At 47.0% G+C, this 27,554-nt stretch overlaps 1 protein-coding gene across 1 annotated transcript in view; it reads right to left on the minus strand.

Annotated features, from left to right (window-relative positions):
* The window catches only part of BLOC1S4 (biogenesis of lysosomal organelles complex 1 subunit 4), a 75,107-nt gene extending 53,885 nt beyond the window's left edge, over positions 1-21,222 (minus strand). Inside the window, exons 1-2 of the mRNA XM_085606990.1 lie at positions 20,839-21,222; positions 4,402-4,473 (exon numbers count right to left, since the gene is read on the minus strand). Coding sequence (XP_085463116.1) covers positions 4,402-4,473; positions 20,839-21,063 — 297 coding nt within the window. The 5' untranslated portion in view covers positions 21,064-21,222. The remainder of the gene's footprint in view (positions 1-4,401; positions 4,474-20,838) is intronic.
* Between the last annotated feature and the right edge of the window lie 6,332 nt (positions 21,223-27,554).

The raw sequence follows: 27,554 nt of genomic DNA on the forward strand, positions 1-27,554 counted from the left end.
ATCCTTCTTAATTGAGGATATCAAGTTTCAAGTCATGTTCTGTGCCACCCCTTGCCCCAGGGCTATCAGACTCACATGCTCTTCCTCAGCCAGCTCCCTTAATAGCTGACCCTTATCTACCAAGCGCCTCTTTGCACAAGCGACAAAGCTGACAGTTTTGCCCCTTAGGCCAGCCTTGAAAGCATCCCAGACTATACCCCTAGTAGTACTATATCTGTTGATGTAAAAAAAAAAAACTCCTGCCCCCAGTTCTTAATATGTTCGACATAAGCTATGTTCACCAGATGTTTCCTATCAAATGTGCATTTATTATGGGGTTTACTAGCCTTAAGGACCTCGACCTCCAGAATCAACGGGTTATGGTCCGAGACCACCTTTGGAAGCTTCCTAATGTCAGCCTTGTTAACAAGATCTGTTGTAGTTAAAAAGTAATCATGTCTAACATATTTCCTGTGGGGGCAGGAGTAATAGGTATGGCCTGGGTTACTGTTATTTTTAATGCCCAAGAGTTCGGCCAGACCATGGCTATCCATAAAAGAAAGCAGCGCCCTGTAAACTCTAGGCTTTTTTCCCCTGGTACTGCTGGGGTCCGTGGGTCTCAGCTGGTTGATGTATGTTAAAGTCGCCACAAATAACCAACGGGTGTGGCCAGGTTGCTAGTTCCAACTGAAGGTCCTAAAAAAAATCTTTGGGTCATCCTGATTTGACCCGTATATTGCACACACCGTGAGGCCTGCCTCCGACTCTACCAATGCCTAACCTTCCCAGAGCATCAGATAGTTTGCGTTTAGCCGGCCCTATGGGGACTCTAGCGAGAATTGCAACCCCCCCCGGATATTGGAGCTCTAGGATGTACAAGTCAACATTCTATCACCTCTTATACCCATCAGCTCCCTTTTTCCCCAAGGAATATGTCTCTTGCAGACACACGATATCAGGAGTATTCATCCTCACAAACTCAGCCACCCTTGACCGCTTACATCTATCATTCAACCCACCCACATTTATTGAACAAATGTTTATTTTACCCATTTGGTCCTTTTTTGTATCAGCTTTGAGCCCCCACCTTCACCTGCTTTCCACCCCATCCTCCCATACCACTCCCACCCCCGCCCCACCCATCCCCCCAACCCCAAGAAGCAATAAGACTGCGAAGTCTACAGGAGATGGGTGAGTTCTACAATTTATACAGGCATATTCCTACTGACCTGAGAGAAAAGGATAAAGAAAGGAAGAAAATTGTAAAGAGGGAAATAGAGAGCCGGCTCGGATTCCAGCCCTCACTCTAACATCAGAGTCCTAAATATGTACATAGGCTAACTTTACATTAATCCTAATTTGAACATTTCTTATTGTTTCCTATGGCTTTAAACCTTTCAGGTATTCCTTTGCCTTATTCTCTGACACGAAAAATTGCGTTTGTCCCCCCCCCCCCCCAAATCACTTTTAAACATGCTGGGTTAACCAGAAAGGTTTGCACATTCTTGTCCTGAAAAGGCTTTATCAGCTGCCTTCACCGCCAGCGCCTCTCGACTGTGTAGTGGCAGAGATCTGGCCAAAAAACGAGACTCCTCCACTGGACAGCTTCGCTTCAGGCCTGGCTTTCTCAAAAATTGCCTGTCTCAATAAAAATTTCCCGAACTGCACAAGGATGGCCCATGGCTTAGAATCGGCTTTCAGTGGATGCCTCAGTGTAAAAAGAACACTGTGAGCCCGTTGCACTTCTTGTGCCAAGTTCCAACCTGTCACCTCTGGGAGGGCAGCTCGTAGTAATTCTACTACATAGGCTCGGGTAGTTGCGACTCTGGCTGTTTTCATGCTCCTCCAGCTTCCACTGAATGTCAACCAGCTGGGATTCATGTGCCTCCGTTTGCACCTGTGTAGCTACTAGATCTGTCCCTGTAGAGGTAATTCTCGCTTTCTCGCTTCGAGGTTCGGCAGACGTTCTGCAATGAAATACATGCCTTAGTCAGCTTCCTGACCACCCCTTGAACCTTCCGTAGGACAGACTGAGCTTTGCGACTATCTTGGCGTGCCTCTTCCCAATCGATTAAGATCGCTTGATAAATGGCCTCCAGTATGGTGGAATCCGGGGCAACTGTGCGATAGCCCCCCGGAGGAGGGGGAGCCGGTGAAATGATCTGTGGGTGTGTAATCCCAGGCAATATTTTTGACCCCTGAGGGTCGCTGGCTGTTTAGGTCTCGCCTGACCCAGCGCATGCGCTGGTCTGGCGAGACTTATTGAGAGGGCTCCAAAAAGTGCTACCAGGCTAGCCCAGTGCTACAGTGCATGTGCGCGGGCGCGCGCGCGCCGCGCTTTACCGTGATTACTTTCACTTTCCCGGCCACGCGGCCGCTTTGATGTGTGATCGTGATGCGATCACTTTCATTTTCCTCGGCCGCTTTGCATAGCCAATAGGTCTCGCTTTTGGGACCTTTATAAGTATTTAGTTATGCAACTGTTGCATTGCTAAACACTTATAAGGTCCCAAAGGCGAGACCTATTGGCTATGCCAATGCTTGTTTTCTTTTCCTATCTTGTGAGCAGTCGGGTCACTATCATTGTTACTGAGCTCGGAGGAGGTACCAGAGCCATCCGCTGACCACTTGACCCGATCCGATAATGTGAGGAAGCAGTCACTTGTTTCTTCATCAAGATCACATTTATCGGTCTACCCCCGTGGAATTCTGGCAGTATCGAGCCTAAGGTCTGATTGATGCTCCCTTGCCTCGCCACTTCCTGGTTGCAAGGGTTAATAGCATTGGGTGGGGACTGGCTTAATAGAGTCGGTGAAGCAGTCCTTGCTGCCAGGCTTGCTACGTCTTTTTCTCCACCTAGGGGGACCTGGGGTTTACCAGACCCAGGGGACCCATCCCCCGTTCTTGCTTCATTATTCTCATTTAACACTTTAGGCATCGCACTGTCTGAATAGTCTCAATTGTCCCTTTAATTTTTGTCTTCCCCCTACTAAGAGCCGAAGAAAGAGAGAACAGCTTTACCGGCATAACTACTTCCTGTATGGAGGACTTAGCTGTGAGCTTCTTTCCTGATGATCCGGATTTATGAGTGTCTCCTGTCATCTGTTGGGGGCCGGCATTGAGGTGTGCTGATTCCCTATTATCTGCCGCTCCTTCCCTCTGCCGCGCTGCTCCTGCTTTGCAACTAGCCCCCGGTGGAGATCAGTCACCGTAGGGCCGACCAGACGAGGATTCCTGGCAACCCTGCCGCCTCCTTTGAGAGACATGTCAGACTCTTACCTCATCTCCCAGAAAGCATCCTCACACAGCAGCCTACCCAATCACAGGTTTCTGAAGGTTCGACAGGATCAAAACCGCGATCAGACACCTCCGCCAGCACCTGTTAACCCTAGTCATCCCACCTTTCTTTCAAGGTGTACACAGTATTTACAAATTGCTCCACTCAATGACTGATGCTTTATGAGGTCTTTCAAATAAGAATATCTGGTGGTTCTCAGAGCAGCAATATCACATAGATGACAAACAAGAGATGCAAGCAGAAAACAGATTTAAGGCACGGAGAATGTTATGCGCAAAGAGTCAGGAACAAGATTCCAGTTCAGGTTCAACAAGCTCCTTCCCTTCTCCACTTCCGCAAACAAATGAAGACACCTCTTGACATACCATCTCGCCACACTCCAACATCTTCCAACTGAAACCCACTCTCCAAAACCCACAATACTCTTCTCCATGGTACCCCTCCCCTTATTATTTCCACATGGTATGTATAACCCTGTACTTTATGTACAGCAATCTGTTGCTTTGGAGGAAGGCTTGCGTTCTATAGTCCCATACCTACATACGCAAGACAGTTGCCCCCAGGAGAAGAAAAGATGTCCTGGTGACCATGAATTCCCTGGTGTACCCTATGTATGTTTGCTGTTCTTTTACGTCACCTTGCAATAACACATCATCCATTGCCTATTTCTGTTGAAAGATTCCACTGCAAGATTCTTTTACTACTCTTTTACCTGCTCAGTTTATTAGTATTGTCAGCAGAACAGCCATTTGCAATCCAATAATATTTTACAATCAACTTGACGTTATTGTCTCTGCTTAAGAATCATTATGCAATTTGCCAACTAATTCACTCAGTGAAGCCTTTGAAAATATTCAAACAAATGGTTAGGAATTCACAAAACATTCAGGAAAACCATATTACAATAGTTTTTTTTTAAATACATACTACTGACTGCCCCCATAATCTAATGTAGTGTTTGACTGGCAGAGGTAAGAGAAGTCTCATAACTTTAAACTAATACTACATAGGGAACACAATGCGTGCAGTCATTCACATCAATATAATATCATCCACATAATATTGAGAGGTTTTCTAGTCATGGTTGAGAATCACAATAGTTTGACATAAAATGGAATACATACCATGTCCAGCATCCCCACAAATTCATCAACTCTGGTCAACAAATCTTCTAAACTCCTTTCCATTGTTTCCATCTGTAAATACACAGGGCACAAAGTAAAATTAAAAGCGAGTAAAAAGAATATGGTTCAAGAATACTGCAGAAGGATGATGGTGTATTTATGATTATCAGAGGACAGTAAAAAGACGTTGCGGGCTTAGAATTAAGACAGCATGCATGCATCTTTTCAGCTCATGAAACAAACATTTAAAGCAAGTAAATTTGGTTTGGGCAGGTACATGCTCCATCAATATTTTGTAATGGCTCTCAGAGGTTTGCTGCACCAGAATTAGCTTAACATGACATCCGCACCCACGTCCTCTCCAATTCCTCACTCTTGGACTTATGTATGGCACCCTCTGTTTTGATCGTATAGTACCTTTCTGACCAGTGGCAGAGTGAATGCCCCTTTTCCTCAACTGCTGCTGTGACAGAGCTACATGTTGATCTAAAAAACAGACTACCCTATCTCTAATGGGTCTGTGTGATCTCCATCAGCCAACTTTGTAGGAAAACTACTCCTTACTACATGCAAAACTACCAGCAAACCACTTCGACAGTCCCAAAGCAATGTAAATTGTTTCCTATTAAGCACATATGCTGGTCCTCCACTGAAGTCTAATGTTGTCTCGTTCACTATGACTCTCAAGCCATTCTGGTTAGATCAATGGTAAAATAAAATCTGGACATCTGCAAATTGGCTTCTTGCATTTTCCGTACCTCAACAGATGCAGAGATGTCAAAAGAGATTTGCCTGAGCTGAAGTAGAAAATCAGGGGGATTAAAAGTCTCGGATTACCGGCATCAGGGACAACCCCTCTGCTGTTTACTTTCAAACGTGATGGATCTTTGTCTTTGTTTTAGAGACGAAGACAGCTGAATACCATATAAAATATAAACAAAATCATTAGTACTATTATCAGTCAATAATGATGGATAGGAGTTGAAGGGTTTTATTAATAAATCTTTTACCAGATCATCCTTATTGCAAATCACAAATTAAATTCAGCTTAATCTCAATCGTAAATATGACTGAAATATAATATCAATATTGGTTATTCAAATCATATAATAAATGCATTAAAGCGCATTCCAAAAGGAAATAACCCCTATTCAAAGAATCAGGTGGAAATGGTGTTGTCAGAACCCATAAAGAGTTCTAGTTCGAGACAGTGTGAAAAGCAACAAAATCCACTCAAATAGATCAAAATATCAAAGCAGTACTTCCCATAAAGAGAGATTCAAAATCTCCGTAGAGTCTCAAAGCAATGGGACATAAAGTTCAGGTCTGGGAAATTGGGTCTGGGAAGTAGAAAATGAAGTGGTAGAGAGAGGCAAGTGGTACTGACTCTAGGAACACGAACTATTTTAGACATCACATTATGAAGCTTTGTAATATGGGGCAACCCCATGGGGGCTGAACTGCATATTGTCTCCCTCTATGCAGACGATGTGCTCATTTACATTAGTGATATTCAGCAGAGAATTTTGGAGATCGATGTGGCCCTGGAGGAATTCTGTGTTGCCTTCGGCTTGAGAGTGAACTAAGCTAAATCATGCCTGTTCCCCCTCAGTCCAGACTGCCCACTGCAACACTTGATGGGGGGGGCAACATCCTTTATGCTGGGAGCTTTGCTTATTTCGGTACCTTGGCATCAGCATTTATCACAATGTGCAGGTCATGATTGATGGCAACCTCAAGAGAGCTATCGTCTTCCTACGCCAGCAATTGTCATTCTGGAGTACGCTCCTGCTTACAGTTCAGGGCCGGGTATCGCTGTCCAAGATGGTGATGCTTCCGCGTCTTTTTATTTACTTCCACAATCTCCCAGTACATATACCTCATTACACATTTCACACTCTCCATGGAATGCTGGGGAGCTTCATTTGGAACCAGGCAGATGTTGTGCTGCACTATATAAGCTCCAGCGACCTGTGGATAAAGGGGGCCTGGGGAACCCCAATTTCGAACATTATAACTTCGCAGCACAGTTGCAATGGCTGGCTCAGGGGTTAGCGGGCCGTCACCTGGAAGCGCGGGAGCCGCTTCTGCCAGATCGAGCTGTACGATTGGTTCGAGAGGCATTCCTACCTAAAGGCAGGCTCCCAGAACGGCCTAACAACCCACTAAAGAAAGCGCACGCCAGCTATCTCAGAATACTGCGGCTGTTCCCTGTCTTCAATCCATATGCACCGAAGAGACACCTTCACTTCTTTACGAGAAAGGGTGTGGGGACATGGGCCGAAGCAGGGGGTGGACACACTTCGAACCCTGTTCCAAAACGCTGCCCGTATCCCATTTGTGCAACTACAGGCGGCTCACAACTTACCGATGGGCCACTTTCTGGCATATAACACACTAACAGCTGAAATGCAATGTCTTTGACTCATCAGGGACACTGAACCAGAAATGCATCCCCTGGTGCGCGCACTCCACATCAAGGGAAAAGGGCGTAGATTAATCCCATGGTTCACACGAGTCCTAACCTACACCTCCCAAGACCTGCTGCAGTCCACTCGACAAGCATGGGAACGCAACAATGGTCGTGCCCTAAAACAGAAGGAATGGGCTCGGCCCTAATGCACCCACGCATAATCTTCTTCAAAGTGAAATGTCAATATATTCAGCACAACACAGGATATGCGATTCCATCTTGAACTGTCCTCGATGAGGCAACCGTGACTCTGATATAGACCATTTGTTTGGTTTTACAACAGGGGTAATGGCGGGAAATGTAATCTTGCACGATCACGTCAGTACATAAATAATCTATTCATGCAGCCCTGGGTGACATAAGACTGAAAGATATTCACTGCACAAATACTACAGGACATAATATACCTATCTCCAAACAGCTAGAGGAGAATTCAGAGACTGGTTCACGCACAGAGACAGGCACTTTAAACTAGCGGTTGTGTGATGACAGAAGGGAGAGGATATTCAGGGGACGTATAATAATAATACAAAAATACATTATTAAAAAAACTTAGACGGAGAAAATATTTTAGAGGATTACTCACAATCATTAATAGGTGACAACTGGATACAAGTAAGGCTCCCTACAGGAGCGAGAGAATATTCGTTGACAGGGTGTATTGTCCTTGAAATGCAGGGCCACCTAGGAGGCTGGTTGGGAAAGAGCGGGGTGGGGGCTGTGGGAGGACGGAGGAATCTATGTATCACAGGCCAGTGCTTCCCAAAGTTTTTACAACCACGACCCAATTTTTAGTACAACTCACCTAGCATTCATAGAAACGACACGGGGGCGATTGTGAAAGTAATTATTTTGGTATCTAATTATTTTTAAATCTGCTCTAACATTATTTAAATAGGACAATGTCGAGAACGCACACATTACTGAGAATATAAGCACGCCTCTGCTGCGTCACGCTGCATTTATTTACTATGTAAAAAATATTTTTAAATGTGGAAGGCAAGAGCATTTTCTTTGTTTGCATAGCTTGTTTTTACTTTATTGAGTATGGAGATTCTGTGGTGCAAAGTTTGGTGCTGTAAATTACAGAGTGAACTGATACAAGGTCTGTTCGATGTTAGTTAGCCATTTCTTAAATTCAATTTTATTCCACAATTGTTGGGAATGTGCTATTACTGTTCTGCGAGGTGGAACGCATTAAGCCCTCAGCCTGCACCAATTACAACTCTTCCGAAAAAATTTACATCCTGCTTCTTTGGAGGAGCTGCAATTGGTGCAGGCTAAGATGCCTAACTTGTTTTAAGATTTGTAATGTAAGCGTATTTAAAATTATTATGAACATTTCTATTTTTACTGTAATAGTTTCGAAACTATTACAGTAAAAAGAACAAGCATAATAATTACAAATAAGCTTACTTAGGCTAGGACTTTCACGACTTACCAATATTAGGCTCGCGACCCACCAGTGGGTTGCCACAAATATTTTGGGAAACAGTGTCATAGGCAGGTTTCTCTCAGATTGTATGCAATGAAATCAAAGAAGTAACTTATTAAAATTAATGAAATGAGCTATGACCATAAAACTTTAGACAGCAGCAGGTGGTTCTAATATAGAGTTTATATATCACGTATCACCAAGAGGAACAGCAAACAAGCGCAGGAGCCGCAGAGGCACCTATTTAAGTCCCCAGAGCACGTGGCTGACGTCAGAAACCCATGGCGATCCCTCCAGCGCCAGTGTAGGTGAGAGTTATGTGTGATGAGTGACATGCAGCATGGCACAATCAACAAGGTATCCACCAGTACACCACTGTAATGCAGAAGACAAGAAGGGTATGAGTGAATGACAAGTTAATTTTCGGATCTATCCAGCAAGCTCTACTAGGTCTGACGCCATCCGTGAATATAAGAGGAGCTGAGCTATGGAGTTCATAGAAGATATCGATTAGGAGAGCCGTACAAGGACCATGCCACCCACAGCTACACAAACTCAAGAGCTGTGGCGATTCCAAAGGGCTAGGTGACTTGACTCTGTGAAAGAAGGCATTGGTCCTCGACAGGATCCTATAAGATCAAGCAAGAGGATAAGGTGAAGTGTCTCTCTGCAGATGCCTGGGTGGGGAGGGTCCCTGCATTAGTGTTCACTTGGCACAAAGCAAGTGGACAACAATGCAGTAGAGAAGAATGCCATATGTGATGGGTCAGAATATGCTGTTTTCAAAGTGCATGCAGAGGATTAACCTGATCAATGCTTGGGTGACGGACTGAGACCCACGTATACCTTGATCTGGGTCAGATAAACCTGTGTTCAAATTGATCAAAGGCATCCACGCCAACAGCTAGTCTTCTCTCAAACATTATCTTCGTAGGCATGCTTGAATCCAAGACCCAAAATCCATAAGAAACCAGAGAAATGCCGAACTTACTCTTAAAGACCCATGGTAGAGATATAGACATTGCATCACCTAGAAGATGGCTGCTGCCATGTCCACAAGTTAAGAATACGGAGAGAAGTAACTTACTTACTGCCCGCTATGCTGACTGGCATGCGTCACTCCTGTCTTAGGCAGATTTCTGTACTGTGACCCACGTGTGGGCCGGGGGCCTTAATTTTGGCTTTTGCAGTTCGCCTCATGTATTCTTTGGCCTGCCTCTCTTCTGTTAGCTTTCTGGGGTCCAGTAGAGAGCTGTTCTTGTGATGAAGTCTTGTTCTCTTCTGATGGTACGTCTTATCCATCTCCATATTTTTTCTTATATAATGCTGGTGTCCACGCTCTCTTGCTTGCATCTAATGAGCAGTTCCTGGTTGGAGATGGTTTGTGAACAGAAAATATACATGAGTCTTTTCATATTTCTGGTGTGAATGAATGATAGTTTGGTGATGTCGCTTTTCTTCATTTGTCAACATTCTGATCCATGCAAGAGTTCTGACAGAACGCAGCTGTGGTAAAGCCTCATCTTGATTTTGGTGCTGTAATGAGATGAACTCTACACCTTGTTCAGCATCCTGAAGGCATTCCTGGCCTTTTTCAGAGAAATAAAATAACTGGGTAATTAAAGGTGTGATTTTGCACTAACATAAGAGGAAGAGTGGGGAAAGCACATGGTGTACGGAATCTCATGGCATCTATTAAAAGGTGGCAATCTGCAAGGATTTATGTTGAAAGGATGGAGAATGTAAGATTGACGATAAAAAAAACTGGTGTGCATCTGGAGACAATGACAAATTGTGGTGTCCAGAAGATGGGTATAATTGTGCCACGACTTCAATGCCAAGATGAAGGCTGAGAGAAAAAAAAGCTGAATAAAGCTGCAGGCCTTTGGATAGTTTGATGTGAATTTTTTTCTAGTGAGCCAGAGGAGACCTGTGCATTAGTAAGGCTTTAGATGAAATGTGTTGAGGGGGTGATTGCATGTGACCTGCAACATTGAAGAAGGCTGTAAAAATCACAAAGTTACCAATCCATAGTGAAGGAGGTTATCAGGTTACCATGCTTCATGAACTAGGCTGCAGTGACCTAATGAGGAGATAGAGAGACATTCATTGTTCTATTGTGTGGCTGGACGCTGGAACTTAGCTGTGCAATTTCTTGTCCTTTTGATCTGAACTAATTTTTTCTCATCTTGGGTATCCTGGCTTGAATTTGTGTCATCTCTGTTTTGAGATGCATCACGGGTGTGATCAGACAGTATCATGTGTCTTAATTTGTGTATTCAATCTGTCTGACATAATTGCTAGGTTACACAACTGTTGGTTGAGAACATTTGGATAACAAGGGTAAAGATGTTTCAGTTTGGAAGGACAAAGGAGTTGTTACCTATCTGAAGAAATGAAGGCGCTGTCTGTTCAACCCATTGCCTGCCCAGATACATCAACATAACCGATTCAAAGAAGGAAGGGGAAAAGTCATCCCAGGTGAACAAGAGAAACAAAGCAAAGATGATGTTAAAGGTAACCAGAAAATGCTATTGCAGTTCCTTTTTCCATTAACTGTACGTTCTAATACGCTTAAAGCATACATTTGTAACTTAAACAGAACACAGTTTTTGGTTTGTCGCACCTCAAAACATCCAATTTAAACAAAGTGAAAGCCTGGCTGTGTTAGGCTGCTCTATTCATAGATGGCTCTTTCTCAGCCGCAGACGAAAACCACGAGGAATGCGGTTTCTGGTCAGGAACATAATAGGAGAAAAGGGAAAGGCTGAATAGCCTAAGAAAATTATTTCAGGAACAATGAACAAGAACTGGTATTCTAAGCTCAAAATAACAAGCTTTACACCGCGCGCTACGAGTTCGATAAAGTTAATATTACGCCCTGTTCTTGTTATGACTGTACTTGCTTCTGGCCTGCCAAAGGAAAGAGACAGATCCGACCTAATTTTGTCAGTTTCCAAATACTATTGTTTTCCTTCAACCCATGCCAGGTACAAATGTAATATATATTTTACAATGAGGCACCTGTAAATACTAGCAGCCAGAAACAAGTTATAAAATGTACTGAAAAATATTGCATCCAGTACGCAGATTTAGGTAACATGCCAGGCAACATTGATGTTTTGTTAAAGTATATTCTTTAAACAGTGGCTAGTCCAGCATAATACTGCCATGTCTCGGAATTATAAACGTAAATATTACTTGAAAAAAGTTCTGCCCATAAATGAATACTGTGTTCAGATTTTATCTATGAAGAATGAATCCACCTTCACAAGTAAAAGATAACCATTCAGCTCAAAATTTCAATCAGACTACATCCAAGTACTTGTCACCAAGATACTAGGGGCAAGTTCTGCGTTTTGACCAGGATCACACAATTTAGTTACATTAAGATGCTAGTGTTGAAACCACTCGTACACATCGCTTTTTCTCACTCTCGTCATATGCCTACGGCTGATAAAAATCAGAAGGAAGAAGACACGGTCTGGTGTTTGTATGAGACTGGACGTGGTCAGTTAAACTGTTGGCGTATTTGTTTGAGTACCGTATTTTGAGGGACACCGTTGTCCCTGTCACAATGTTTTTTTATGTAAAGTCTATTAACTTTTGTGAGATTAATATCTCTGACTTAGTCAAGTGAATGACCCTCGTGATGAGTTAAACAACCTTAGAAATGTAGCAAATTCACCATCACATCCTGTTTTAAAATAATGATAAACAACGTGACCACGGGCCCGGAGCAAGAGTAGGATCAACGATAGTCGTCTGCCACCCTATTCTGAGACCAACAACGTGCTCTGCCTCCCCAGTCAGCCGTAGGCTTCAGTACTAGGGGTCTACAATACCCCAGTACAAGCCTACTAGGGTACACCCTACCGTGTCTGGTCATCAGTCAAAAATTAAAGACCCAGAAGGTAGTGCACCACTCACTTTTTAGTTCTCTTTTGGTCCTGGTGAAGTGCCACTTGACCCGTTAGGGGAAAATGGTGCACGAAACATGTTGACCCACTACACTATGGCAGCCCTTTAGGAACATCACATCAGCTTAGGGCACCCACACTTTTTAATTAGGCTCGAGCTACCTAAACATTAAAAAACCAGACCAGAGTCGGACTGCTCCAAACCTAAGTTACTTCACTTACACGTGCACTACCTAGTCCTCACACCCGCACACACCCAACAGCTTCTTCGCCAAAGAACCCCGTTTACAGGAGCCCGTCAGGCATTGCAGTGCCAGCCCGACGAGGAGCATAGCCCAATGATGAAGCATGACATCCTCCGGGGTGTGTGAGGGCATCACGAAGAAAGACCTCCCTTTCCCCGCATGCCCAGTTAGGAACTGCACACCCTATTGATACACAAACAATGTCACCACACATGTGCATACAGAAAGGGACTGGTTTGCATGCACCAATTCCTCATTCAGAGACTGAGATTTGCCTGATAAAGATGGATAGCTTAAACGTTGGCCCAACCCTCCTGCGGTCCCGGCTATATCATATGTATATATGTTAGAAATTGGGTTGTTGGTTGAGTGGGGTATGAACTCTGTTCAAGGAGCAACTACAATTCTAGTCAGGGTAAGCGGAAGGCAAACCCTACATTAACCTGTGCTCGTCCTCTGGTAGCTTGGCATACAGCAACCAGGCTTAAACACTGCCCTGCACTACACAACAACACTTCAAAAATTAAAACAGTGGAAACACCACACAAAATGGTTCCATACCTGTTTAGAAAAAATTGCTATGATTTTAATAAATAAAACAAGACCAAAAACAACAAAGTTCAATTAGTAGAACTGGAGATATTTTACTTAAAAACGTTGAAATCGAATACCACCAAGAAGTAATAAAAAGCGCTATTGGGGATATATGGTCATGCTGGACTGGTACAAAGTCACAAGTTCAGGCCAACTACAATGGAATGTGGCTGGCTACAGGGACCCAGTGAAGCCTGCTGAATAAAGTTCCTTAAATCCTGGTTGCGGAGCGTTACGTGGATCCACGTAGAAGATGCACCACGCAGCAAAGGCAAGGAGTCAGTTCCGAGCTACGATGAGGCTGCAGGGCGAGGTACTGATGTGTTGAAGATCCTGTAAACGGGGCTTGCACTGCATAGCCCGGTGTCAAAGATGAGAGGCACAGCAGAGGCGATGCATCACTGAGCGGTGAAGCTGCGATGCAGTGTTTGGGTCATTGTCGAGGCTCCCGCCGACTAGGGATGCAAGGAGCCGGCGCCAGGTAAAGCGATGCACAGCGACGGTTCCGAAGGTGAAGCATCGGGCCCAAGATGCGGAAGGCGGCAGCGATGCATGTCTTTTGAGACGGGTCTAATCTACACTGCAGTAGCAATGCATCGTTTCTGCTTGGGGTTGCATTGCTCAGCAGGGTGTAGGAAGTTACAGTAGTATGTAGTGATGCTGGGTGGGGTTCAGTAAGTAATACTCCACAATACCCCAAAGATGGTCCTTGGATTCACAATAATAAACCATTAGCTCAGTCCTGGTAGTGTGGCAAAGAGAAGCCAGGTTTTACTAGAGGAACATGTTTTAAGCATTTCAGAGCACAATCAATCAATCAGGGGTTTGTAAAGCACACTACTCACCCGCTAGGGTCTCACGGTGCTTGGGGGGGCGGGGGTGCAGTTCCGTTGGGGTCATTTGAAGAGCCAGGTCTTGATCTCTTTTCTAAATTGGTGCAGTGTTGGGCTACGCCGGAGGTGAAGGGGGGAGATCGTTCCAGGCCTTAACTGCGAGGTAGGAGATGGACCTTCCACCCGCTCTGTTCCTGTAGAAGCGTAAGAAGGTGCCCAGAGAGAGGTTGGCTGAGCAGAGGTTTCTCTTGGGGGCATGGAAGGAGAGGCGGTTGTTGAGGTATTGTGGTCCGATGTTGTGGAGAGGCTTGTAGGCGTGCGTCAGCAGCTTGAAAGTTATTCTTCTTTCGATGGGGAGCCAGTGGAGGTAACGGAGTCATTGGGTGATGTAGTTGTGCTGTGGGATATCAAGGATTAGTCTGGCTGCGGCGTTCTGGATGGTCGGGAGTTTGTTGCGGAGTTTTTTGTTGATTCCAGCATTGAGGGCATTGCCATAGTCCAGTCTGCTGGTGATGATGGCGTGAGTGACCGTTTTCCTGGAGTTGGAGGGTATCCATTTGAATGTTTTGCGTAGTATGCGGAGGGTGTTGAAGCATGCGGAGGAGACGCCATTGATCTGGCGATTCATAGTGAGCAATGAGTCCAGTATGATGCAGAGGTTACATGCATGGTCTGTCGGGTGGGTGGGTGGGTTTCTGAGGGCAGGGGCCACCAGGTGTCGTCCCATGCGTAGGGGGTGGAGCCGAGGATGAGGACTTCTGCTTTCTCCGAGTTGAGTTTTAGGCAGCTGTCCTTCATCCATGTTGCGACGGCGTTCATCCCTTCTTGGAAGTTGTGCCTGGTGATGTTGCGTTTGTTGGTGAGGATGAGCTGGGTGTCATCAGCGTAGGAGACGATGTTGAGCCCATGGTTTCGGATGATGGTTGCGAGGGGAGTCATGTAGACATTGAAGAGGGTGGGGCTGAGAGATAATCCTCGGGGTACTCCGCATCTGGTCTCTGTTGCTTCTGAGAGGAAGGGCGGGAGCCTTAGTCTCTGTGTTCTGCCCGTGAGGAATGAGCGTATTCAGTCTAGGACCTTTCCTTGGATGCAGACGTCGTGGAGTCTGGTGGCTAGTGTGCGGTGGGAGATGGTGTTGTAGGCTGCTGATAGGTCCAGGAGGGTGAGGGCTGCCATTTGGCCTTGATCGAGGAGGGCGCAGATGTCATCTGCAGCGTCGAGGTGGGCGGTTTCAGTGCTGTGGTTGCTGTAGAATCCGCATTAGGAGGAGTCTAGGTAGTTGTTGGCTTCGATGAAGTACGCTAGCTGGGTGTTGCCAGCTTTTTCGATGACCTTGGCTGCGAAAGATAGCAGCGAGATCGGCCTGAAGTTCCTTTGGTCCGTTGGGTCTGTGGAGGAGTTCTTTAGGAGGGGGTTGACTTCGGCATGCTTCCAGCTGTCGGGGAATGTGGCTGTCTCGAGGGAGCAGTTGATGGTTCGGCGTAGCTCTGGTGCGATGGCTGTGACGGCCCTGTGGAAGATGTGTGACGGGCAGGGGTCTGAAGGTGCTCCGGAGTGGATGCTCTTCATGGTCTTTAGGGTGTCTTCTGTCGTGAGTGAGGTCCAAGTAATTAAGGTCTGTTGGGTGGCATCGCTGGGGGTTGGGGTTGAGGCGGTGCAGAGGTCTTGGTCGAAGTTGTTGTAGAGCGTCCTGATCTTGAGGTGAAAGAAGGAGCTATGTCTGTCGCAGAGGTCTTGGGATGGAGGGATGTCTGTTGTTTCACTGTTGGGTTTGGCAAATTCCTGTATGATGGAGAGTTCCTTGGAATTGTGGGCGTTGGAGAGGATTCTGTCTTGAAGAAAGTTCTATGTGGATTTGATGAGTTGGTGGTGTGCTGTGGTGGCTGTACCAACATGGACACGAAGTAACTGACACAACTCGAAGGAAATCCAACACGAATTTATAAAAATAAAGCATACTTTTATATAAACTGCGATACCAAAACGAAAACAATCGGATAAGTATAAACAGAGGTATGGATTTTAGATGGAAAAATAAAAATCTGTGAAATTCAATACTGCAGAGCTTTAGCATGGAAGTCAATCGTAACAAGCATTTGCAATGCAATAGGTCTCGCATTTACGAGACTGAGCTATTGGCGCTGGAAACATCAATAGCTTAAATTCTCGCAAGTGCGAGACCTATTGAATGCAAATATTTTTTGTTTCCAATCGGCCCATGCCGCGTTTGCACTTAAAAGAGGCCTCGCCCCTTTCTTTAGATGAGCTGCGTCTACAGAAAGGGGCGTGGCCTCTATTAAGTGAAAGCGAGGCATGGAACGCTTGGGAATTAACCACAAACAAAAAATTTGTAAAGCAACAGGTGTTCCATTTGTGAGAGTTTAAGCTATTGTCATTTACAATGCCAATAGCTCAAACTCTCCTAAATGCGAGACCTATTTCATTTCAAAGAAGTGGCCGCCATTGTCCCTGCTGCTTGGAAAGTGCAAGCGCGCATGGTGGTCTGAATGTTGCAGTACAGCATGTCGTTCCTGCAGTAGAAGAAACTCATTAAAGAAATAGTGCTTACAGACTAAAGAACACAGACGGTGTAACAACAGATGTAGAAGGGCCAGTCCTCATGGGAGGTTACAAATGAAGACAAGGCGGGACTAAGGAGGGACTAACAAGCCTATTACGAATCAGAAGCCTGCATTTATGAAGGACAATGACACAAGCAAATAAAAAATATGGGCGGAGCTTCAAGTACATACTCTAAGACAGCATGCCTTGCAGAGCAACGCATGCGCTGCCCAGGCTCGACCTAAAAAGCACTAGTGACAATCGGTTACTTGCTGGTCGAGTTGCTCGGAACCCACTGGTGGTTAACCGGATGCGGGTCCCAAGACCAGGCCTTGACACTCAGTTGAATTTTACCTGGCTCACTGGGCCCGGGTGCAGAGTTGCTCTGGCTGTCCCTGGTGCTGAAGCAGACGCTGCGGGAGAGATGAAGTTACCACTTACACGGTGCTGGTGAGGAACAAGATGCAAAAAGTGGACAATGGGACCATTGAGGTGGAGGGTGAAGGAGTGTAGGAAAGTGCGCCTTTTTGCATGGTTGCCCCCCACTTTTTGCCTGATGTTTGATGCTTTTTGACTAAGTGTGCCCTGGTTTCCTGCTAATTAGGTAACCAGGGCCTGTGTTCTTTGCCCAAAACCATAACTTTGCTCCCACATTGGCACTCCTCTGGTCTAAATATAAGTCCCATGTAAAAGGTGCCAGGGGCACCAAGGGCCTTGTAGCCAGAGAAAGTATCTCAGGGCCGAAGCATATATTTTGCCACCCTCAGAGACTCCTCCCCCTGACCCTTACAAACTGCCAGTGCAGTCTATGTGTCAGAGGGAGACCCTAAAACTAAAAGGCGACATTGTGCACATACCTGTGTGCCATGCCCACCACAACACTGCATGTGGCATAGGTCAGTCACCCCTCTAACAGTCCTTAAAGCCTTAAGGCAGGGTGCACTATACCACAGGTGAGGGCACAGTGGAATGAGCCCTGGGCTCCTACAGCACCTGTGCCATTCACAAGTATTCTAAGTGCAGTGAAGCCATTTAAAACCATGAGTTGGGCGTTTTGCACCCCGAACTCCACAGCTCCACTGTAGACTTAAATCCACACTGATGCCAGTGTTGGATTTAATAGCAAATGCACTCAGAGGGCATCTTAGAGATGCCCCCTGAGAAACGACCTAACTCTAGTGTCCTGGCTGAGTGGCTGCTCGCCAGCTGCCACTCCCAGACATGTTTGTGCACCCCTGGGTCGAGAGCCTCCCACTCTCTGGGTCCTGAAACAAAGCACATCTTGGACAGAGGTGCCAAACCTCCTCCCTCAGGATGGGCAAGGTCCACGAAGGGGAAGCTTCAAAGGCTTGCCGCCTTTGTTAGCTGACCCTACCTTTTGCTGGTCCCAGGAACTGGCACCCACCGGTTCTAACCCTCACTTTGGGAGGGAGATTCGTCAGGAAATCCAAGATAGGAGGAGAGGTGAAGGAGGCGAGGCAAGGCACAACTCTCAGTCACCGCCACATCGAAGATCGGGTGACCCAGTAAACCAGAGAGAGGCTATGCCCCCCTCCCACTGGAGGGTGGCATAATAGGGGGTGTACCTACCCCACAGAAGGGACTCATTGGTCCCGACCTGTACCTACCTAAAATACCCCTAAATTTAGTATTTACAAGCAGCCCGAACCTTGCCTCCTCAGACAAGCAAGAAGAAGAATGACCGAAGAGCCGCTCTGAAGGAAGAAGAGGAGGACAGTGATATTGTTTTTGCCTGCAGACTGCAGGGGACTAGTGCTACTAGTCCAAGGGAGTCTGGAGTTGCCTTAGGCTCTCAAACAGGTCCCTCTGTCTGGGGTAATGGGTCTTTGGTCCAGGACGAGTCGCAGTCATGCAGTATCAGAATGGTTGCCACAGGTGCAGAGTATCACGCCTCCGTTTTGTGTAGGTACTGTAGTCGCAGACTCGGATCTCGTGGGTTCTCAGTTGCAATTCGAATCAGACCCGAGTTTCTGGTGCCAGGAATGTCCCCTAAATCCTAAATTTAAGGGTGTTAGGTGTGTGTGTGCAAGGAGCCAATGGGCTACTAGCCCAAACAGCTAATCCACCCGAGGTGAGGACATTCGGGGGGCACCTTTGCAACCCAGATCCCTCTATTCTGCCATTTTACATAATTTTCCCACTTGCCCGGGTGCAAATGTGGCTGGGGACAAGGGCATGGCTGTTTCTTCTGCTGGGAGGCAGCCTGGTTGCATTTCAGAGGCAGTGTAAACTGTGAAGGTCACCACCTTGATGTGCCACTTCACTAGCCATCTTGTCAGGAAGGGAGGTGTCACCTCCTTCCAGTACAGGTCTTTGTTACAGACTCCTGCAAGAATCCACACCTCCTGGCAGGGGGTCAGATTCCCGTCTTGGAGTCTGCAGGCTGTCAGGAAGGCCATAGGAAAGGCTGGGTCAACGAGGTCGGCAACCTCTACGGTAGCTACCTGGGTGCATGCCACATCGTCTCTGACATTGGAATCATGTCAGGGGCGATTAGACAAGTTGTTCCATATCTAATAGGACACATTTCAGGGTATATTAATGGAGCTGTTTCCTCTGGGGTGTCTAGGTGCCAGCCCATATTATCCTATGGACTGTTGATCACTTATAATAGCCCTTAATGGAAAGAGGCTACTATAAGGACATATAAGCTTGTTCTTATTTGTCCACACCTTTAATATAATGTACCCCGCCTCCTGCGTGCTGCGTTTGTGCCTCCGTTCATGCTTTCCTGGCCAGTTGGTGTGGCTGGTGGTGATAACTGGTGCAATATTGTTGTTGTTGAGTATGCTGTTGTGGGACTTATAGGGTTCTTCCTAAGACTGCTGTCTAGCAACGTGTGATGTTAAAGATAATGCTGTTTGACCTGTTTTCTGTCTCTATATTTTTGGGAGTTTTATATAGGGGAGGCTTTGCTCAATTTCTTCTGTATTTATCTATGCATCTTTCCTATTTTCTATTTGCAAGGTTCTTCAAGTAATGCTTTGTTCCAACTTGCACTCGTATATTTTGATGTCATTTCTCTTTACATGTTTCGTTGTGTAAATGCTTTATTCCATCTTGCATGCTTATATTTTTGTGTTTTATAAAGGGGAAAAATATGTTATATCTTGTATATGTATTTATGCATCTTCCCTGTTGCTTTGTCCCTAGCTGCTCAGCCAGTGTGAATGTGCTGTGTGGAATGTTGGAGTGGTGATGACTAATGGAATGTTTCGGTGCCGACGAGGTGCAGCAGTTGGAGTATGGGCTAAGCAGCAGGCAGGCTGCTTCTGGTTGGACTGCTCTCTGTGGATTTACTAAGTTGCCACAAAGACTTAATTAACAACCTACAAACTACACCTCGGCTACCTGACCTTCATTACTACAGTCACATATTCAAAATACAACAGCCTCTTAAATCATAAACTATTTTATTTGCAGGTTTTTTTGCAGGAAATTGGCCCAAGGGCATTAGAGCACTTTACATTAGCACACAAGAGCCGATTAATTTCCTACCTAAGGCACGGAGAGATTGAATAATAGGATGCTGAGCCGAAACTGGGACTTAAACCTGTTACCTAGATCCAAAATCTATGACTCTGCCCTTTAGGCCACTTCTTCTACCCATTATGGTGACTTATTACTTATTTTACTTTGCACTGTAATCCTAAATGCTTTATTTACCATAAAATTGCCCAAAACTTATTTGGCAGGGGAGGGCATCCCAAAGAACACCTTAACGAGATCTTTAAGACATATGTGTTTTAAAGGATGACTATACACCAGTTCTCAAGGTACCGATTTACTACTGTGAAGTGCAGGTGTTCTCCCATTAGAAGTACTGTACACCACCTGAAAAATGCTTGCACTCGCCTTTTCAAATTAAAGATTTGCATATCCATTAACAGCATTGTGAAAAACCCCAGACAAACCCTGCCCAAACATCACGCTCACTTTTGTGTTCAATATCACACTCACTTTGTGTTGAAAAGTTGACATGGATACACTGTTGACGACCTGCATGGAACGTATGAAATGAGCATTTACTGCTCAAGACATGTCATAGACAGTCACGATGTGTGGCCATATTGAAATCAGGCAAAAGCATCCTGCCTCATCAATAAGGTACATGGCAGCTACGGCTGCCTCCCATTCAGCTGCCTGAACCAAACGTGGACAACATTGTGACTCAGTCACGCCTCTGCGCAAACTAGGATGCGCTGTTCACTGCTGTAAAAATGTCATGTGAATGTCACCCCTGCTTAACGTGACGAACCCATATAAGGCTTTATTAAGAAAGCCAAGGAGTCCAGTTACGTGAGTTAGAGCACCGTACGTGACGTCAAATTGATCTCAACAGCCCACCGCTCACCTCCTGTGCGCCGCAGCCGGGCAGCAGATATGAAGCCAGCTCTTCTGCGGCTGCTTCCACCAGTGGCTCAGGACCCCAGGCACAGCCTCGGCTCACTCCCTGGGTCTCTTCGGGTGCGTCACCCACCCCAGAAGCATTGCTGAGGCTCTGGGAGACGTTGCCGCTGTCCTCGCTCTCTCCCCCCTCTTCAGTCTCTTCCACCGGGCAGTTGTGTTCACGCTCCATCTCCTGATACCCCCCAAGCGGAGTCACCACTCTCGGTTACTTGACGATATTTCGGAACTAAAACTAAGAAAACTACAACTAGCCCACTACTGCAAAATTGAAGCCAGACATAAGTTGTTGTCACATGACGCTAGAGAGGCGTTAACAGTCACGTGATGCATCTAGGCGCTCCCGAGCCCCGCCTCTCATACTCTGAACGGGGTTTCACTGCACGAAGAGATAGGCACTTATTTGTAGGCAAAACCCGAAAACAGGACATGCAAAAGATGTAGAACTGTAATTTGGCACCAACCTTTGGACAGAGGAATACTAAAATTACATCCGTGGTCAACATAAAAAAACCGCAATATAAAGATATTCTGAGGCAAAACGATCTGCATTTTATTTAGTAAATAGCATTAATAACGCTAAGAGCATTACTTGTTTGTTATATACGGTCATTGGTGCAACTTAAATTGCCTATTCATTAATTATTGCCTTTTGCAGAGTGGACAACATTCCCTAATCGCTTAGCATTGTGGCGCGCTAGAAAGGTATGCCGCAAGGCCTGGCAACGCGCAGCAAGGAGGGCACACGAGACACACAGCTACAGTCTTGGCCGAAGGTCACGTGCAACCTGGGACCCGTTTATTTATCCCCTTGGAACGAGCCCGGTCACGAGGGGTAATACACTTGCAATAATGTCGGGTATCGGTCGGGTGGCCCCTCTACATCCCTTCTTTCCTTAGATGAAAAGAACCAGGAGAGGAACATAGAAAACAAGAGGATTGGAACATAAGAACAAAAGAAAATCACATGACAGAATTGTGCTGCATTGCAGTCCATAACATAGAGCCGGCGGGTGCACAGCTCGTTCAGCACGCATAGTCCTTCAGCCTTTGGCTGTGCACTGGATTGGGTCGGAACTGGTACTGTTGGCTCTCGGAGGGCCCTTGCTTCGGGTTCTCAGTGGTGTTCTCCGAGGACCTCGCGGACGCCCCGGGCATGGATGGGCTCTCGGGTCTGGCGTCCACTCCACACGGGACGAGGGCGGGCACGTGGCCTGCCGGGATGCCTGCAGTGTCCTCGTGCGGCAGACTTGCTGGATCTGCACCGTCCTCCTGAGACGGGCGCTTGGCAGTTGGGACATCTTGGGCGGCCTTGAACCAGGATGCATTTCTCACCACCGTGTGCCAGCCTCTTTGCGCGGTAATCATGGTGCCGTCCACTCGAGTGACTGTCCACACCTCCGGTTCATAAAGCGTACAGAATTTCCAGCCTGGGTACCGATCCTTGATGACCACTTTTGATCCTACGTCCAAGGCGAAGGCTTTGCCTCCTCTGCTTGCAGTCGCCTTTTCGTTGGTCATTCTCCGTTTCTGTTGCGCTCTTTCGGCATGCAGCCTGGGCGGCACCCACTCGGGGTCTTCAGGGATTAGATCTTGCGGTGAGCGCTTTAGCAGAAGCGAGGCTGGGGTGCATCCAGTTGTAGAGTGGGGAGCAGGAATTGCTGCAGACATGATTCGAGATCTTGATGCTGGTCCACACCGATTCAGAGAGCCCTATTGAGGGTTCTCATGAAACGAACCATTGTGCCCCGTTCAAATCTGCCATGATGTCATCCATGGTCCGGGTCACGTGTCTCTCTCTCCAAATGGCCTGATTTGGAAGCCTCATGTCGACACACAGTCAAATGGCGCCAGGTTTTTGGCTTCGGCGCCACCACCAACGGGGACACCCATGGCGTGGGTCCATACACCTTTTCTATGACCCCCAGGTCCTCAAGGTCTTGCAGCTCTTTCTCTCCGCAGGGCGCAGAGGAAAGGGGATGCGCCTGTACCTAAGCGCTCTCGGCTGGACTGCCTCGTTGATATGTAGCTTTACTTGGCATCCTTGCAGCTTGCCTAGCCCTTGGAAGAGCTGGGGGAATTCGCTCAGCATGTCTTCGGTGTGGTTATCATGAACCTGCATGGCAAAGAACACCAACTCCAGGTCTTCTGCTGTGTGACATCCCAGTAGCGTCCCTTTCTTCCCTTTGGTCACGTGGAACTTCGTCATCACGGAATACTCTACGCTTGATAGTTTGATCTCCATCATCCCCCGGAGCGGTATTGCCTCTGTGCCTCCTTACGTGTAGATCTTGGCCACGCTTGGTGTCAGGTGCAGTTTGGGCGACAGCTGCTCGTATTGGTCGGAGTCCATCACGTTAACCCATGCACCCGTGTCTATTAGAGCTTGGACCGATGTTCCGATAACCGCGATGTTGCACATCGGGGGTGGACGTCTCTTCCGTCCTGGCCTTCCTGCGAACAATATGACGAACGTGTCATTGTCGTCTTCGTAGTAGGCTGTCGTTCCTTGTCCTGGGTTGTCGTGCTCTGCCAACGTGAGGTTCCTTAGGGTTGTCGAGCGCCCTCTGGATGCACTTCTGCATGCGCGCCCTGCTCCGCTCCGGCAGACACTGGGGTAGTGATTGGCCTTGCCACACTTCGAGCAGGTTTGTCCTCTCGCCAGACACCTGTCTTGCTCCTTGTGGCCGTACCCACACTGCCCACACTTGCCATTTTGCTGATTTCCGGTACCTCGCCTCTGACCTGGGCCAGGTAGCCTCTGCACGACCTCTACTGTCTCTTCCTTGACCTGGACTACCTTCTGCCTCGCCGCGGCCGGAGTGTTCCTCACTCAGATGTCCTCCATCTCTTCGGCTCGCTTGTCGGACAGCTCGTGCGAGGGGCAAGGACCAGGATTTCATCCAGGGATATCCCTGGTTGTCAGATAATCTGGCGCCGCAGCGCGATAGACTTGCATCCCTGGATGATTTGCACCCTGATCTCTTCATTTTGGTCAATGTTTGTGCATGAGCGTGGCAACTTCCGGAGCCGGGTGTAGAACATGTCCACTGTTTCTGCCTCTGTTTGCAGGGCTTGGCATAGCTTGAAACGCTTGTAGTCCGGGTTCGTTTGTGGGTCAAAGTACCTATCGAGGGCCGCAATGGCGGCGTCATCCTCGTGGACTGCTCCGGTGTTGGGCAGCGACTCGAACAGCTCATAGAGCTCGTCCCATCCGAAGTGCATCAGCACGGAGCGCTTCACCGTGCCATCTGTTTCTCGGGCCCCTGTGAAATAGTGATTAAGGAAACCCACCCAGAGCTTCCATCTGGGTGCAACTGTGGCGGGGTCAGCTAGCTGGCTGAACGGGGGTATGGGCATCACTGACGCATGCAAGTGTGGTGTAGCTGGTGCTGGGGCCTGTGGTGGCGGGGGGGGGTCTCCCATGCTGTACTGGAGCTGATCTTCCCTGGATGCGACAGCACCTCCCTACGCAGGGGATGGGGTGGCCTTGTGACTCTCCCTTCTGGGACGCTGTGCCCTCTGTTCTCAGGCGCCTGGCGTGGGCCCCTTGTGAGCCTTTTGACTGACCTTGCGTGGAGGTTTTTCTTGCCTTAGTGGCTGCTGGGCACTTGATCCGATTTCACTTTTATTTTCACTTCTCCCCCTTGTTATGTCTTCTTTGCTGCCCCTGTGCCCCCAGCGTAGTGATTTTGGCTCATTTAGAGTGTCCTCCAAACGGTATTAGGCCTCCTCGTAGGCCCTTGTGGAATCCTGCCGATTCAGGCCCAGGAGCCCCACCCTCGCGCAATGTGTCACACGCGGGCGGGCTCTTGAGCGGCAGGGGCAGGCAGGAATGCCGTCTGCTCTGACGCGGATCGCGGCACACTGCAGCAGGCGCTCTCATAGGTGGTCGCCCACGGTGCACACTCACGCCCCAGACCAGAGTCACGACAAGCAGACCAGTGGAGGGCGCGGGCAGTGCGGAGCTTCCCAGCTGATCCAGCTACACGCCGGTAGCCAAGGCAATACGTCGCCCGTGCTGGGGGAAACCACAAGGGTCTGTTCACACCTAGTCGCCAGTGTGACACTGTAGAAAGGTATGCCGCAAGTCCTGGCAGCACGCAGCACGAAGGGCACACAAGACACACAGCTTCAGTCTCGGCCGAAGGTCACGTGCGACCTGGGCCCGGTCATGAGGGGTGATATCCTTGCAACAATGTCGGGTATCGGCCGGGTGGCCTCTCTACAGGCATGACGTGCATGTGGAAACTATGCGCAGAAGACAATAGTTGTTCTGTGCATTTCGAAGGTTTCATTCTAAATCCCCTTCAGACATCTTAAGGCATTTTAAAAGATGTAACTCGACGAAGATTGAGATTATTGAGTGTGATTTCTACTAGTACTGTATTTGAGTTCTAATCCCTTCACTGCCTTCTGAAGTAAGACTTGACTCTTACTATTGCAACTTTAGAAAGACCAGTTTAGAAAATGAACATTTCTGGTATCTAAATGGGTTAACACAGTCCTAAACTTTGAAAAACCAATGGTAAATATCAATGTCTGCAATGCACACTGCCCAGTGACCAGCTACTGCCACAGGACCAGGTCTGGTGTATACGTTTTAGCTATGGAACTGGGATTCCTGACATCTAATCTGTTTTTCCACTTCATCTAAATATGCTGGAGATAAATAGTGTATTATACAAATGGCCAGAGTCCACAACAGAGTGATATTTCCCTAGGAACAACAGACTTTTGGCCTTGTCATTAAAATCACTGCTGCCCGGCTGTGGTCTAGCAGACTAGTTTTAAATGTGTAAGCAGGAGACACAATTTTTAATTCGGCCACATATTTAGCCAAATTGTGTACTCACTGGCAATCACATTTTCCTCTGCTCCCTTTTTGGCAAGATTGGAAGGATTTAGAATCAGTATGTTATGTTATGTTAAAATGGCTTTTATAGAGCGCACGGCTACTCAAAAAGAGTGTCCCGGCGCTTTTATTTAGGGTAGGCTGCAGTATACTAACATAACACATTAAAAGAGAAAGTGTCACAGACAGAAAGAAAACAACGAGCAAAAAAAGACCTACTGGGTGAACAACCAGGTTTTGAGGTCCTTTCTAAAAGCTAGTAAGCTGGTGGCTCCCCGAAGTGTAAGAGGCAGAGAGTTCCACAGCTGTGGCGCCAGTAGTCCAAAGGAGCGACCTCCCAAGCGCACTCTCTTCACTCGCGGGACGATCGCCAAAAACAGGGATTCTGATCTCAGAGAGCGAGCCGGTCGGTAGAAGGCAAGTCTCCTTTGGAGGTACTTTGCTCCCGTCGCATGGAGGGCCTTGTATGTCAGTATAAAAGCTGTTAGTAAGTATTTGGACTGCATTTTACATGAGGAAGGAGAAAAGTGTTCAGTCTCTTGGTATAGGCACCAAGATGCAATATGGTGGTAAATACCTAGGATATACGAAGCACTGGTTGCAAAATACTGGTTGCAATTTGTGACCCTACTCTAATATGTCGGTTCCCAAAATATGGATTCCTGGTGGGTGGGAATTCGATCTACCTCATGAATATTAATAAGGTCGGTGGCAAATTGCGACCCACTAGAAATCTCAGCCATCACAGGAATGTTGGCCTGCTGAGGAATAAAGGAAAATGGGATGCGTAAGAATAGGTGGCGGTCAATGGGACCACTGCCTTCTCTTTAATATATTGTTGTTATCATTGTCAAAGGAAAAAGGGTCCCATGGGGATCTGTTGGACCTAGCTGTCTTGGCAGGGTCACCCCGCAGAATTTTGCCTTCTGTTGCTAGGCATTTTTTGTTGGCATTAGGACCTTTCCGCTGCTAACCAATGGTAAAGTGCTTGTGCTCTCTCCCTGAATCCTGGTGCAAGTGGCATCTACCTAATTGGTTCATTAATTTAATTGTAAGTCCATAGTAGATGGTGCTACATGTACCCATGGTCATCAAATGCTACTAGTGGGCTAGCAGCACTCATTATGCCACCCACTAAAGGAGCACTTTAAAACACGTCTCAGGCCTGCCCCTGCTGCCTGTAGTGCAGTTTTAAACTGCCATTTCAAGCAGTCAAAATAAACCTTTTGCCTGGCTTAAACCTTTGTTTTTAATACTTATCTGCCCCTTTTCCCAAGTTAGCCTCTAAAGGTTTATAGGGCAGGGTGCATTGTATTTTAAAAGTAGGACATTTGTACTTATGGTGTACATGTCCTAGCAGGGAAAAACTCCTAAAGTCATTTTACCTGTTGTAAGGCTTATCTCTCCCATTGAAAAACGAAAAAGGTGATGGGAGCTGCTTACAGTAAGTCTAACCACTAGCAGTAGCTCAGTTTAGTACTTCAACCTATTGTTCTTTTGCTCACCGTGCCATCTCAGTTTTGACCCAGCTATATGCAAATCAGTCTTGACCCTTTTCCTCATGGAATCAGTCCAGCCCGAATTGCCAAGCCAGGTCCTCCCAGAACCAGAACACAAGCAACCCAGGACCGGTTTTACCTTACTTAGTTGTGGGCTCATCAGCCAGGTACATCTTGGTTCCAGTGACACAGTGAGCACTGGACCCACGTCTGGGCATACCCTTGCCACTTTGGGCAATACATGAAAAATACAAAAGGTGATGGGAAGCTGTTTGCAATAAGTCTAACCACTGACAATAGCTTGGATAG

Source organism: Triturus cristatus, chromosome 5_2, assembly GCF_964204655.1.
Source record: "Triturus cristatus chromosome 5_2, aTriCri1.1, whole genome shotgun sequence".
Taxonomy (NCBI): Eukaryota; Metazoa; Chordata; class Amphibia; order Caudata; family Salamandridae; genus Triturus; species Triturus cristatus.